Source organism: Elgaria multicarinata, chromosome 9 (genome assembly GCF_023053635.1).
Source record: "Elgaria multicarinata webbii isolate HBS135686 ecotype San Diego chromosome 9, rElgMul1.1.pri, whole genome shotgun sequence".
Classification (NCBI taxonomy): domain Eukaryota; kingdom Metazoa; phylum Chordata; class Lepidosauria; order Squamata; family Anguidae; genus Elgaria; species Elgaria multicarinata.
Window position 1 is genome coordinate 18,662,558 of NC_086179.1, and position 15,413 is coordinate 18,677,970.

At 45.1% G+C, this 15,413-nt stretch overlaps 1 protein-coding gene across 1 annotated transcript; it reads left to right on the top strand.

Moving 5' to 3' along the window:
• The first annotated feature begins 3,445 nt into the window (after positions 1-3,445).
• On the top strand, positions 3,446-12,967 carry LOC134403977 (perilipin-3-like). Its single transcript, XM_063134524.1, has 7 exons — positions 3,446-3,493; positions 5,063-5,258; positions 6,929-7,011; positions 7,314-7,578; positions 10,541-10,737; positions 11,870-12,007; positions 12,617-12,967. The coding sequence occupies exons 1-7, from the start codon at positions 3,446-3,448 to the stop codon at positions 12,965-12,967; spliced, it is 1,278 nt and encodes a 425-aa protein (XP_062990594.1).
• Positions 12,968-15,413: the final 2,446 nt, after the last annotated feature.

Below are 15,413 nucleotides of genomic sequence, written 5' to 3' on the forward strand. Positions count from 1 at the left end.
GGCTGGAGAAGGTCTTGGATATCACCTGGTGGGGTGTGGGGGCAACTCAGGTCCCAGACCCACAATGGTTCCCCAACCTGTTTATGGGAACATATATTCACATCTTGCAAGGCTAGATCTACATGTTGGATCAAATCATTGTGATTCCATCATGGTAATGCTGTATCCCTCTTGAGCATTTATACCTCATAGGGCACACAATGGCATCTGTTGTGGCATTTTGGATAATGTGGAATAAAAAGCAAGAAATAAGAATATATGGAATGTGTAATATGCCTCAACAATTATCAGTGCATTTCAATGCTGCTATAAAGCAGGAGTGTAGATGTAGCCCATGGTGGACGGGCATTCACAGAGGACATCAGAAATGGATAGCAACCTGGACTCTGGCTGGCTCTGTTTTCCCTATTTACAATTTGAAGCATTTTAAATTCCTGTGAAACACAGATCTACACCTTGTGTCATATCAATACAATCCCATCATGGTGACTCTATATCCTTCTTGTGCATTTATACCTCATAGCGCACACAATGGCATCAATTGCAGTATTTTGGGTAGGGTGACCATATGGAAAAGAGGACAGGGCCCCTGTATCTAACTGTAGAAAAAAGGGAATTTCAGCAGGTGTCATTTGTATGCATGCAGCACCTGGTGAGATTCCCTCTTCATCACAAGACCAGATACAAAAGAGGGCAGGGATCCTGCAGCTGTAACTCTTGTGAAGAAGAGAGAATTTTGCTAGGTAGATTACTCCCTTTTGATCTAATGTGTCTAACAGGAACATTATGATAATTAAATGGGATGAATTATATTCAAACTTACTCCGATGGCTCATGATAGGGTGGGAAAAACAATACACAATGGAAGACTAAATCTGAGAAAGAGCTTTGCTGTTGACTGGGCCAGTAGCCACCTTAAGCAGATTGCAAACCAAGTGGTTCCTCTCAAGATCATTATCTGACTCATTATCTGACTCTCACTCTCCCTGTCTTCTATCATTAACTGATTGGGGGAACAACACAACTCCTTTCATTGGGTCTCCAAATCTCCACCTTGACCTCTTTGCCCTGCCTCCATGACATCAGCACAAGTATTTAAATGGGGAGATATTGGGCCACTCCTATGTACATTGCGTGGTTTTGCCCTGCAGGTAAGAGAGTTACTGCAATTGGCTGCTGAGATGAAAGCAAGCAGATTTCTAGTGTTGTCTTTAGGGAGTTTCCCTGTATAATCTGTATTCAGCATGTTCAGATTTGTTTTAGTGTGCTTATATGTGTGTAGCTAAATTATTACTAGGTTGCATGGTTATTGACATTGTGGCTTTTTGCTAAAGCAGCTAGTTTCACACAAAAATATATAGTTACTGTTCTGTAGATAAGATAAAAGGCCTAGCTTGGGGCAATAAAAACATACATCTTCCAAGATGATGTCACTAATGAGAATTAAATAGGAATGCGTGAAATGGATCCTAACAGGAAAGTGCTTGCATTGAAACTTCCTTCGAGTCTGCCATATGGACGGGATTCCCTTTACTCAAAAGTAAAGGCTGCTGGTTCAAAGGCACTTGCTGCCTATTAAGTGCAATGAGAAATGAAGTCTGCTGACTTCTGACTAGCAATTCTACTCAAATTGCATCCTCTCTAGGATGCTTATCTCCCTTAACGCTTCTGGAAAAGGTCATAGCTTTTGCTTTGGCATTGCAATAATGGAGAATCAAGACAGCTGCTACTTACTACTGAACCCTTCCTTTAGATCCATGGTGGGCAACTTAATGGCTCTCCAGATGTCTTGGCCTGCAACTCCCATTGGCCCTAGCCAATGGTGACAGACCATGGGAGTTATGGGCCCAAACACCTGGAGAATCGCAAATTCTCCAGCTCTGCCTATCAGCCTTTCTACATGAACCATTTATTGTGCAAACGTGTTTCCTCATTCGCAGTAAGTTTATTGGTCCTTTACACAATGTCATCATCCTCTAGAGTGCTTTGCAACTATTTTAGCATGAGGTGTCTTCTTTTAATGAGTCTGGTATTTTTGGGAAGGATGGCAGAGAACCCTAGCATATTTCTGCAGTTTTGCTAAACCACAGCACCACTTGGTGGCTGTATAATGGAACGTATAGAAAGGAAGAGAAAAGAAAACCCCTAGTGGGGAAAAGCATGTGTAAAGGAGCCAATATTAATCCCACAATTACTCTGGAAGCAGAAGCCTTGGTAAAGTGGCAGGTTCAATGTCGCATGCAGAAAAGCCCCTTAAGTGCTTTAGAGTTTTTAAAGGGACCAAAGCCTTAATCTGTTAAATGGCAAACTTCCTTAAGATAAAACTAGAGCAACTTGGCCTGACTAGAGCAACAAAGGACAAAGCAGACAGGTTTTCCTCCTAAACCTTCGTATCTCGGCATGTCTCTCAGATATCTCAGCCTGGCTGCTTCTTCGTCGTCTGAAACTAAATATGCCAAAGACTGAGTTGCTTGTTTTTCCTCCTAAACCTTCTCCTCATCTTTCATTCTCTCTTACTGTCAATGATGTTACACTTACTCCAGTCAAGGAAGCTCGTAGTCTTGGCTTTATATTTGATTCCTCGCTCTCCTTTATTCCTCATATTGAGGCAGTAGCTAAATCCTGTCGTTTTTTCCTGTATAATATTGTCAGGATTCGATCATTTTTGTCTGTCTCTTCTGCCAAGACTCTTGTTCATGCTTTGGTTATTTCTCGGTTGGACTACTGCAACCTTCTTCACTGGCCTTCCTTCTTCTCACATCAGTTCGTTGGTTTCTGTTCACCACTCTGCTGCTAAGACCATCTTCTTGGCTCGCCGCTCTGACCATGTTACTCCACTTCTGAAATCTCTTCATTGGCTTCCAATTCACCTCAGAATCCAATATAAACTTCTCCTGTTAACCTACAAAGCTTTTCACTGTCTAGCTCCTTCCTATCTTTCCTCTCTCATCTCACACTATTGCCCCGCTCGTGCTCTTCGCTCCTCTGATGCCATGTTTCTCACCTGCCCAAGGGTCTCTCCTTCCCTTGCTCGGCTTCATCCATTTTCTTCCGCTGCCCCTTACGCCTGGAACGCTCTTCCAGAACATCTGCGAACTACAAGTTCAATCGCAGCTTTTAAAGCTCAGCTAAAAACTTTTCTTTTTTCTAAAGCTTGATTTTGATCTGACTTTTATACTGTTAGTTTTACTCTACCCTGTGCCTGTTTGGTGCATTCTCTTCCCCTTCTTATTGTTTTATTATGATTTTATTAGAATGTAAGCCTATGCGGCAGGGTCTTGCTATTTTATTGTTTTACTCTGTACAGCACCATGTACTCTGATTGTGCAATATAAATGAATAAATAATAATAATAATAATAATAATGGTGAAGAAACTCTCATATGGTAAATGACCAGTGACTTTCTCTTCTAGCCCTTCCTATTGCTAGTTGCATCACCAAGCCATGTCTTCCAAGAGCCCAGTCAAGGAGGCGGGGGAACCAGTACAGGAGGTGAGTTCAGAAACTGATTCCACAAGGATGGGGCATGAACAGCTTCCAGAGTACAGTCGTAGCAGAAGCCTTTCCCTTCATTCCCAGTTATTTAGCCCCTCTGCCTAATGGCAGGGCCGGCCCCTCTGACATCCCTCCTGCTTAAATGCATTGCTTTTTGGAGAACCGAAAGTAACACGAGGCACATTGTTTCCCGGACTGCATGTTTGTTTGACTACTATGATGGTTTACATTTTTCGGAATCCTTGTCTCGCCAGAGACAAGTTGAAGTAGGGTGGCTTTTGATGCATCACTAAAAAACATGAAATGCATCATCAAAAAGGGAGCAACAATCTGCAGCTCGTTTGCATATGCAAACTTATATGTATCGGTGCAAATTTAGAAATAATGACTATTATTAAAAGAGAAATAGAAGACATTTCACCATAGTGGAGAAGACTCTCACCTTGTATGGCTGCTCAATCTGCTGTCCTGGTGCTGACTGTGCATGGACAACTCCAAGGCCCCCGTCCTCTCCTCTTTATGGTTCTTTGACTTCAAACCAGAGTTGGATTTGTTTAATTTAAAGCTGCAATCCTTACAACAACTCTGAAAAGTCAATACTATCGCCAACCCATATTGCAGATAAAGGGATTGGGATTGAGGGAAAGTCACTTGCCTAAGGCACCTAGAGAGTACCTGGCAGAAATGAGATTCAAGCCAAGGACTTCCTGATTCATAGCTCATGTCTCTTGGGGGCTGTCTAGATGCGGGGGAAACCCCGCAGTGGCTGCAAATATGCATTGCGTGAGTTATATGATGCAGCACAACTTCGCAGCTACCATGAGGCTTTCCCACGAAGCTGCGCATTGGAAAAGTCAGGAACTTACCCTGACTTTTTCATTGGGAGTGAGGTCAGTACAGCTCTTCCATCGATCCAGGGCCAATCCAGGGGGGGAGCGAGCACTGGTGGAAGGTGACCAGTGATTGGTCACCTTCCACCAGGAAGTGGACTGGGGAGAGGGAAAAGTTCCAGTACCTGAATGGCTTCTGGAAACCCTGCACTCCCTCCTTGGTGTCGGGATTATCCAACACCACCACAGGTGAGTAAAACCGTGGGGTTTTGGAGGGAGGTGGCGCTAACTTAGTGCTGTGAAGACAGGGCCTTAGTCATTATGCTACACCAGTGATGCTGGAGCAGCTGCAGGCCAATTGGCCATGCAGGAAGAAGATATTTGGTAATGGGAGAATGCATGGATTTTATTTTATTTATTATTGCATTTATATACCACCATTTTTCCTCCAAGGAACCAAAGGTGGCAAACATAATCCTCTTCTCCATTTTATCATCACAACAACAAACCTGTGAGGTGCGCTGGGCTGAGAGTCTGTGACTGGCCCAGAGTCACCCAGTGGGTTTCCATGGCCGAGTGAGGTCTAGAACCCAGATCTCCTGACTCCCAGCCCAACACTTTAGCCACTGCCCCACACTGGTTCTTTAAGCAAGAGGTTCTGAATTGTTATGCTTCCCCATCATTGTATAGTGTGTGAACTGTCCCAGCCCACTAACCAAATCTCTCCCCACCTTAGAACGTCTTGAGGAGAGTTGCCAGTATGCCCTTGGTCAGCTCTGCCTATGATGCAGCTGCCACTGCCTTCAGCTCTACCAAGGACACCCACCCCTATGTGAAATCCTTGTTGGACACTGCTGAGAAAGGGGTGAAGATCCTGACAGAGGTGGCCCTCACCACTGCCCAGCCTATCCTGACTAAGCTTGAACCCCAGGGTAAGTAAGCTGGGAAGACTTGCTTGAGCAACCTTCTTAGACGTTTAAATGGTCTAGCTGTGGAGGTGACCCCTACAACGTCTATCGACAGTTTAATCTACTGCTTCATAATCTGAATACAGGAGTCATCTGGCATAGTAGGTTGTCATCATCTCACCTACTCAAACAGCAGTGTTGAGGCACTGGAGTCCACTTGGAGAAGAGCCTTCATGTGGTGGGCCCCCCTTCCATCAAACTCCCTGCCTCTGGAAATCAAGCAGGCACCAACACTATGCAGTTTTCAGTGCCTCATGAAAACATTGCTATTCCAACAAGCCTTCTCTGATGGTCCAGCCATGGTACTCTGGGGTGTGTGTTTATTTTAAATACAAAAAATAATAATATGGGGTTTTATTTTGTCTTTTTATCGTTTTATTTTTTTTATTCACTGCTCTGGAATCTGTTTAGAGGTGGAGCAGTACATAAATGCTGTAAATAAATAAGCATATTTCCAACCATCCTTAATATTCATACTGAGTCCCAAATTGCATAGCCGCTTCATGATCTTATTCGTTCAGTTTGATCGTTCCTTCCCACAAGCTTCACAAGAAACACTGAAAGCATTGCTCTCATTTTTATGTAAGTTTTAAATTCCTTTTCAGATCAGATCAACGGGCAGTAACCAATGCTGCCACTCCACTTACGCAATTGACATTGTAAGGGTGGGCATGGTTGGGCATTTGCTGAGAGTCCATGCTCAGGAAGGGGCCCGCTGACAAGAGCCCCTTAGAGTTGGAGGCTGAGGAAATAATGGCAGTGAGAAGGTACATGTGCCATTGAGGGTGTGTTGCCCATGGGCCTTCAGAATCCTGGAGCTGGTACTGATGTAGCAATAGCAGCGTACGCTACTGTTTTTGTGCTAGAGGCTATTTGAGCTAGGGCTACATCAACGGTGTAAGCAGAGCAGCAACATTGGATACTGCTCAATAGCTTCTTGCTCTTAGACTTTGTAGCATTGGATAGACTAGTGCAAGGCATTTTGCTACCTGAGGCAGAACAGCAAATGGCACACCCCAGAGCCAACCAAATTTATTTTGGCACATGAGGCAGAACATCCCCCAACACCTGCTCATGTCCCAGACAATAAAAATGCAACACTAACAAGGGAACAATTTGCTGCTCTTTCATGGAACCCAAAATCTGCTGCTTGAGGTGGCTGCTTCACTCTGCCTAATGGTAGGGCCAGCTCTACATACTTATTCTTCACTGTTGTGTATGAGTTTTTAAAACTGCATTTCTAGATCTAAAGGCTTTTAATTCATAGGGCCAAGCTCTAAAAATACAGCCCGCCAACTGCATAATGGTACTAGATCTGTAGATAAGGAAGCTCAACCTAAGCTTTAAGAACTTAAAGACACACACACACATGCACACACAGGTCTAGCTAGTCCAACGTCCTGTTTCCCAAAGTGGCCAATGAGGTATCTATGGCAAACCCACAGCATGGCAGTCAGGTCAATATCCTTCTTCCACTGTTCCTTAGCAACTGGGATTCAGAGGCAAGATGCTTCAGATCCTGGAGGTAATAATACAGCTCTCGTGATAAATAGCCTTATTTTCTATAAAGAAACGTGCTGAGTTGCTCAGGCTAGCGCAGTGGGAAGTGATTACAAAACATCTCTGTTCTGCAGTTGCAATGGCAAGTGAATACGCCTCTAAAGGCCTGGATACACTGGAGGAGAAGTTGCCAGTTCTTCAGTTGACCGTTGATAAGGTAACTTGATCTGATCCTCAGTGCAAGGCATGATCCCTTGCCTCCCAGGGGGTGGGGAGAGGAATCTTCCATATGAGGATTGCCAATGGAGCTGCATATGTGCTGGTGGTGGTGGTGGTGGGGAGGTTGGCTTGACTCCAACCAAGCTTCTCCACATAATTAGCATCAAGTTCCGACGATTGCTTATGTCAAGAAGAATGTAATAGCGGAATATCAGAAGCGGGCAACTTGTAGGCCAAAACATCTGAAAGGCCCCATTCTAATTGGGATTTGTGTAGATGTGGTCTTCTGTTTCCTTGTAGGTTGCCTCTGACACGAAAGAAATGGTATCGTCCAAAATGACAAGTACCAAGGAGGCTTTGGCCAACCAGCTGTTCGGTGTTGTAGACATAACCAAAGAAGTTGTTCAGGACCGCATGAAAGCAACCAAGTCTATCATCAGCCACAGTCTTACCACTGTGGTGGAATCCAGAGTGGGCCAGATAGCTGTCCGCAGTGCCGAAGCAATGCTTGGGAAATCTGAAGAGCTGGTAGATGACTACCTTCCCATAACAGAAGAAGAGCTGGGTATGTGATTGAAAGATCCAGGTTCTCCTCCCTTGTTTGAAACTGATTCATTGTTTCTGAAACAGCTTGATTCCTACACCCGAGGGTACCAAACTCTGTTTTAGAAGGCCTTCCCACTCACAGTGGGGCACTCTAGGGTGGCCATGTGTCTTACTTTACAGAGGGCAGTCCTCTATTTAAAGATCCTAGTCTAGCTTCAAGATCAAGAACCCTAAGAAGGAAGGAGGGCAGAGGCGTTGCAGTTGCCCATCAACAGTTAACACCTGGATAGCAGAATGAACAGGGGTCACCATCTTCCTCACAATGGTGAGATGTACTGTATTTCTATTTAAATTATAGTAATTGCTTCTAAATTTGCATCATACATAAAAATTAGTGTATGAACATTTTTCGCCAATCTGTGTCCTCTTTTTAAGTGATGTACAAACGGCCACCCTACTGGAGATCTTGTTACACTCTTGAAAGACTTGCTTACCCTTCTATTCCTTCTCCTTGTTCACATGCCAATAAAGCCGTTTGAAATGGGCCTCTAGTCACCATCTTATACGTTATGTGGATGATATTTGAAGTAAATTTGAGAAGTGTACCGAGCGTTTCCTAAGCACCAAATAGTCCAAGTCTCCTGCTACAATGTAATCAGGAGTGCAGGTATTCTTTCCTGACAGATTTCTGTCACTAGGAAGGCAGTAGCCGATAGCAGGAACCAAAGTATTCCATGTGTGGTTGTATGGAGGGAAGTAATTCTGGGAGACGTCACCTAACAAGAGGAAATCTAGAGGGCCGCCCTCTTTTATAACGGTATTATATGTGAAAAAACTGAGGGTGACGCAAATCTCCTTCATGCATGACTTACTTTGCAGCACAAATAGTACAAGGATTGTGTACAAACCACAAAAACAATGCAGTTGTGATGACAGAAAGAAAATAAGGCACAGTGGCTTATTTTCTCTCCTGCACTCAATTGCTTGAGTATCTTCACAGGCACAGGTTGTAATGATATCCAAACCTGGCAGGGGTGGTTGGGGTAGGCTTTAGAGTAGTTTGTAAACCAACCACCCTTGCCAGATTTGAGCATCACAATAATCCGTGCACCATGAGGATACTTAGGTTAATGAGGAGGCTCATGACTGGCACATACTTGGAGGGAAAATAAGCCACCGTGGCTTATTTTACCTCCATGATAGGATGAACTCAGTCAACGGACCTGTTCAGACAGAACACTAAGCCATGGTTAGGCTGCTAGCCTTTTTACAGCAAATGGTTTATGAGTGTGTTTAAACCATGGTTATGTAGCCACCATGGTTAGGAATTGATCACACAACCTGCTAAGCCATCATGTTTAGCTCAAAATGCTTAAACCATCGTGGCTTAGCGTGTCATCTGAACAAGGTCCTTGTGTACTAACTTGGCATAATAGAACTGCCAACAACCCCTCAATGGCACATCAGATACTTTGCTGGCTGCACAATATATGACATCGCAGGCCGTGCGTGCTGCTGTTCATTTTGGGGTGTGGTTTACCTGCTGTTTACCAAGAGTAGGTAGCTTCAAAGAATTCTAATAAGCAACCTCTGAAGCAGGACATTGCTGCAAGGTCTTGGATAGGGTGGCCACATGCAATGTCAGAAAAGGACTGCTTCACCCCGCAAAAGAGGACACATATTGGAATAAAATGTACGTGTTTAGATGCAAATCTTGAACAGAAACACATCTTGCCAAAGTGCAGAAGACTAACCAGGTGACCCGTGAGCCTACTCAGTCTTTGGAACCTGGTGCTAGCTATTGATTGGTAACTTCTAGGCCTATTTATAGTTCTTTATTTTGAAACTGGACAGGACAGCCCTTAAATTAGAAGATACCTCCAAGTAGAGGGCTGTCCTCTGTGACGTAGAACACACATCTAGCTTAAGCTATGGTTCCAGGCAAAGGAAGAAAAGCAGCAGGATTGATAGTCTTTGATATTGCTGCTTCAGTTAGCAGCAGCTGAAGGAAATGTTTTAAAAGTTCACAAAACAGTGTGGGGTAGTTATGCTGCTTATCCTAGCATATACCTCTTCCCCCCACCAAAATTATTGTATTTTTTATCAGAAGTGAGCTTCCTCTCAGTTAGAACTCAAGTACGCTATACTATCCTACATTGTTTGAGACAGTTGCTAAGTTTTTAACGAAGTTTTGTTTTATTAGTGTTTAGTCTTGAATGTTATCGTCTATAAATTTAATGATCTTCCCTTATTTCTGAGGACCTCTTTGTTTGATTTTCTGAAAGTGAGTTGCAGAAATGGATTTATGTTCAAAACATACTGAATTGGCAGACCATGTCACTTTCAAAATTTTTGTGGTTTTATGGATTTTATAAATGCAACCATTTGAGAGCTTCCTACTTGGTAGATCTGACCTTTACAGCTCTATGAATTCAAACCATGCCAACAGTAGTATTCCATGGCAGATGCTATCAGATCCCTTATGATTAGCATTTCTATACCAATGATTTATTGTATGCTCATAATTGGCCACTCCCAGAAATTTGTGGGTCCAAGGATGTCATCAACCTCCAGGATGTTTCCTGCACTTCCCCCTTTTATCCTGCTTTCAACAAAATTGGAGATAAAGCAATAAGGGATGTTAATATGACATATCTGCAGTGCCATCTAATGGCTTTATAATGAACCACATAGAATTGATTTATTCAAAGCATGTAAATGGCTATGAAAGTATTGAAAAACATCAGTCTTGTGCTCTGCTGTGATCAGAAAGCACACTGTGGGCACCAGTCCAGAATGCATTTATTGGGCAATACAACAGGAATGTCCAAAGGCCCTAGATTCCTTGTTGCTAGGTCTTTCAAGAGACTAGGAGACAAAAAACTTCCTTCCCTCTCTACAGATGCTACTAAGGCAGCATAGGACATTGAGGCTACCCTCTGCTGTTCCCTTGTGAAATGCTGTGATTCTCTGTTCCTTAGCTTTGCTTTCAGCAGTTTTAACGGATGGCGACGTGATTCCTGTGCGGCCGTATGCGCAGCAGGAGTATCTGGTGCGCTTGGGCGCCCTTTCGGTCAAACTCCGCCACAGGGCCTACCAACATTCCGTGGCAAAGCTGAAACGGGCCCAGCAGGCCATCCAGAATTCTCTTTCCCAGCTTCAGCAGACTCTTCACTTGGTATGAGCTTTACCTCCAAGCTTGTTGAATAATGCTTCCAAGACTAACACAGTTCATTGCAAGCCATCCTTTAAATAGAAAAGGCCCAGCCTAGCGAATGTTAGGAGTCCCATCCCATTTAAAACCAGAAAATGGGATTTGGTCATGACCGATTTCTGAGGACCCTAAATTAGTAAGGTGGCCTTCCCTAGCCTGGTGGCCTCCAGATACTTTTAATTGAAACTCCCGGCATTCCTGCCCATTGGCCATGCTGGTTAGGGCTGCTAGAAGTTGAAGTCCAAATAATTTGGAAGGCACAAGGTTGAGGAGGGCTGTATAAATTAACAGCAGGCCTGTACAGTTTGTGTTAGTGGACTACTGTATGAACTTGAGTGTATAAAGAAAATGTAGTCCTGTTCAGGCTCTGCAGTCTCCCTGCATGTAAATTTGGGGTAGTCTAAAGATCCTTCTCCAGGGGCTAAAGCAGCCTTCCCAAACCTGGAGCCCTCCGGATGTGTTGGACTACAAGTCCCAGCATGCTGGCTGGGGATGCTGGGAGTCAACATATCTGTTGGATTACCAGTTGGGGAAGGCTGGGCTAAAGAGCGATTGATCAGCGTTGACCTTAAATGTGTGTTTATGTATCCAATTACATAACACTGACTCCCCACGTCATTCCTTAGAAACCACTGGGGTCCTTGACAGGGCTGGCTGACCACAAGGCAGGGTGAAGCAGTTACCTCAGGTGGCAGATGCTAAGAGGCAGCAGCAAGGTGTGCCGGAGGACAAACCTGTGTGCCATGTGGCCTGCTCTGCACCCCCTGAGTTGACTAGCTTGCAGTTTTCAGGTGCAGTAGAGGATGCTATCTCAACATCAGTGTTGAAGACAAATTCAATTGTCAGTTCAGTTGGCTTTTGTACATGGAATGGGAGAGGAGGATTGCCATCTTGTTCTCTGCTTCAGGCAGCAAAATGTCTTGGGCCAACTCTGTTCCTTGAAGAGACAACATTTAGATGGGACACACGCACCAGATATCCTCTCAGGATAGCATCTAAGCTGACTTACTGGAAAACGGATGGGCAACAAATCATGAGGTAGGGAGTTCCACAGATGGCACTGCTTTAAAGCTGTGTCTCCACTTGTCCCTTCCAGATCGAACATACGAAGCAAGGTGTGGGAGACAAGGTTGCTGATGGCCAAGAGAAGCTGCTCCAGATGTTCAGAGAATGGAAGAAGGCAAACATAAAAGAAAAGAGTGAGAAAGATCTGGCAGAGGCATGCCTATGCGTAGTAAGTCAAGAGTCCCTTTCAAGAAGGTGATGGGGGCAGGAGCCACACTACTGCTTTATAATGGCATTGAAGTGCACTGACAACTGTTGGGGCCCAGGACACATTCCAGATACAGTTCTCAAACCGCTTTCAAAGTGTTATGCCCTGCTTGGTGTAGATCTGGCCGGGGTTGTTCTTACCTGCTTCCGTCTGGTGCCTCAACATGTTGGTGCAAATAGGCCCCTATAGGGTTATGTAATATTTTTGTAGGCTGTGTTCTCTGATACTTGAATATCCCATGGGGCTGTTTATATGAGGTCACATTGGCGCCTCGAGACCCCAGTATCCCGCACTTGTGCTCCTGCCGGTTGTCTCTACGGCAAGGAGCACAAGTGTGAGGTTTGCAGCTGAAGGAGCCGCCCGCCCCGTGCCACCTGCCCATGCCGCTGTGCCAGTGTTGCGGTGCCCATGCATAGCTGCGCAACTGTTGGGGCCCAGGACACATTCCATATACTGTTCTCAAACCACTTTCAAAGTGTTATGTCCTGCGTGGTGTAGATGTGGCTGGGGTTGCTTTTACCTGCTTCCCATAAGAAACGGTGGTGCTCACTAACACCTTGCTTGTTCCAGCACGTAGAGTCCCAAACCCTGGCTATGTTCCGCAACATGATCCAGCAGCTGCAAGCTGCTTACGAGGCACTGCTGTTCATCATCCAAGGATTCCCTTTCAGCCTGCAGGATAAAGTGCAGCAAATCCGCCAAAGCACCAAAGATCTCCATTCGTCCTTCTCGGCTGCTGGCTCCTTTCAGGAACTCCCCGGCGCCCTCCTGGCCCAGAGCTATCAGCAAGTGCAGAAGGCACAAGAATACCTGGATGAGCTGTGGGACTATATCGCACGCAACACACCTCTCTCCTGGCTAGTGGGACCTTTCAAGCTGTCTAAGCCGGCACCCTTTGAAACCGGAACAAAGGTGGAGTGAGGACACGGTCTGTTGCCATACCCTTGCCATTGCTATAGATGGCAGCACAGTCTTTGGAAGAAGAGCACTCTTGGTGTGTAAGTTGATGGTGGTAGCCTTCGTAGAGGCTTAATTTTAAAAATGGGAAATGTCCAAACAGAAATGGGGTTTAAACTGAACAGAAATCCGTTATGAATAAAAACACAGTAAAGGAGGGGTGGGCAACGTGTAGGGCACGCCGGATGTTTTCCCTACAACTCCCATCAGTCCTAGCCAGCATGCATAGCCAATGTTGAGGGACGATAGGATTTGTAGGCCAAAATAACTAGCAATCTTGTTACCTACCCCTGCTGTAGGGGAAGCACTAGTATTGAAGTGGTGGCAATGAATAGTTTAACTACAACCGATTGTTTGTTGAGAGTACTTGATTGTGAGGGGGAACACACGATTCGGGTTTTTAACTAGGCCAGCGAACTGTCTTTGTCTCTGGAAAAGTGTGGAAAGGACATGCAAATAAACACGACTGCATTAAAACTCCAGTCTTCAGTCTCTTTGCAGCTGCTATAAACAAAGTGAAGTCTATCTTGGCTTGCCAACTTATATGTTCCTCTCCAAACTGGAGCGTCTGCTCGGAAATACTGAAACAAAGCCTCTCCTTCAAGAAGGTCATGCCACAAGCAGATGTGTTAGGCTTTTAAGGAGCCACCAGAATCTCGGTTGCTGCTCAGCAGAATCTAAAGTTGGCATTGGCCAACAAGTCGTTTCTACCTCAGTTCCCAAATATTTGCCTGCTGCTCCCTAGTACTTGAAAAGGCCAAACTTCCACCAAACCACTTGCATGAGATCACTGTAGTAAACACTCCAGTTGCAGGGAGAATTTCTTTAAACGGGTGAACAAGGGGCTAGCAAAGTTGTGAGGTTCTCGTTCCTGGAGGTCTGATTGGATTGTGGCAGGCGTGTAGTTATCTGGGACTGCTAACATTGTCGGCACTTTCATCCACTCTGTTAACTTCAGTAATATTATTACTAAGTCTCTGATGTAACTTACTAATTCTGTCTGGTGCCTCAACATGTTGGCACAAATAGACCCCTACAGAGTTATGTATTATTTTTGTAGGCTATGTGCTCTGACACTCGGATATCCTATGGGGGTGTCTATATGAAGTCACATTGGTGCCTCGAGACCCCACTATCCCGCACTTGCCCTCCTGCCGGTTGTCTCCATGGCAAGGAGTGCAGTGCAAGGTTTGCAGCAGAAGGAGCTGCCCGCCCCGTGCCACCCACCCATGCCACCATGCCTGTGCTGCTGTGCCCGTGCACAGCTGTGCAACTGTATGTCATTGTATGGGCGCTGCAGCACATCCATGAGCCCCTACTTTCTTTTTAAATTTTTTAAAAATATTTTTACATTTATGCGCTTCTTTGGTGTGTTTGTCTTTCTGCCATGCCAGAGAAGCATGGAAGTATCTGCATGCACACACACACACACACACACACTCACCCTCTTTTTTGGGAAAAAAACCTTTTTTCTTTAGTTTTTTTTTTTTTTTTACATTTATACACTTCTCCGACATTGGCGTCCTTCTGCCCATGCCGGTAAAGCGTGGAGATGTTCCAGTAGCCATTCAGCTTGCTGGCCCGTCCTTCCTCCCCCCTCCTCCCTGTTTGGCGATGGTAACCAATCAGGGTTCACCATTGGCCAGGGCAGGATCTACACTTTTCATTACACCATTGTTTAAGTGCATTGTTGCGTCCTCCCTTGCTACGTTACAAAATGCAACTTGAGCCCAGTCAATCGAAATACCTTTTCTTCTATCGTTTTACCCCGGCATACTCTTCTTTAGAACGTTCTTCATTATGCTCATACTGGCTCTGAAGTAAACCTCCTTCTTCCGGTGACTCTGAGCTAGACCTGCCGGGATAAGCTGGCAGGGAGGCGGGGCAACGCGTAGGGACGAGGGAAGCCCTGCAGCGTCTTAAAGGGGCCACGTGCACCCCGAAAGATAAGCAGTTTTTTAAAAAAACTAAGCCTCTGTCCCCTCTTTCACTGCCCTCCCTCCCCCTCGTCGCATTATGCCAGCTCTCCCTCCCCTAGAAAAGCCCTCACTTGTCCTAATCAGGAAGCAAAGACCATGGTCACGAGACATGACTTTGAAAGACGGCATTGAATACAACGAAAGGTTGGGGCACATTGTTAGTTTTAAAACGATTTTAACAGAAAGTGGAACAGTTTTAAAAGTCAGAAGAAACGTAACAACAACAGCATCACGTGACTGCTGACGCCATTTCTGCCAACTTGTTACGTTTCATCTAGACAAGTGTAGACGGGCTCCAGGACATGCCTCCGGCACAAAGCCGGAGGATGGCAACAGACAGCAAATACGTGTCTGCACCTTGCTCACAGGAAAAAGTCGGGGTAAATCCCTGACTTTTTTGAAGGGGAATGCCTTTGGATGGATCCGCAATG

Bases quoted from the DNA above. Each gene is read 5' to 3' on its own strand.
- LOC134403977 (XM_063134524.1), top strand. From the start codon at position 3,446: ATGTCTTCCAAGAGCCCAGTCAAGGAGGCGGGGGAACCAGTACAGGAG. The intron at 3,494-5,062 runs GTGAGTTCAGAA...TCCCCACCTTAG, and splicing joins CGGGGGAACCAGTACAGGAG to AACGTCTTGAGGAGAGTTGC. The intron at 5,259-6,928 runs GTAAGTAAGCTG...TCTGTTCTGCAG, and splicing joins GACTAAGCTTGAACCCCAGG to TTGCAATGGCAAGTGAATAC.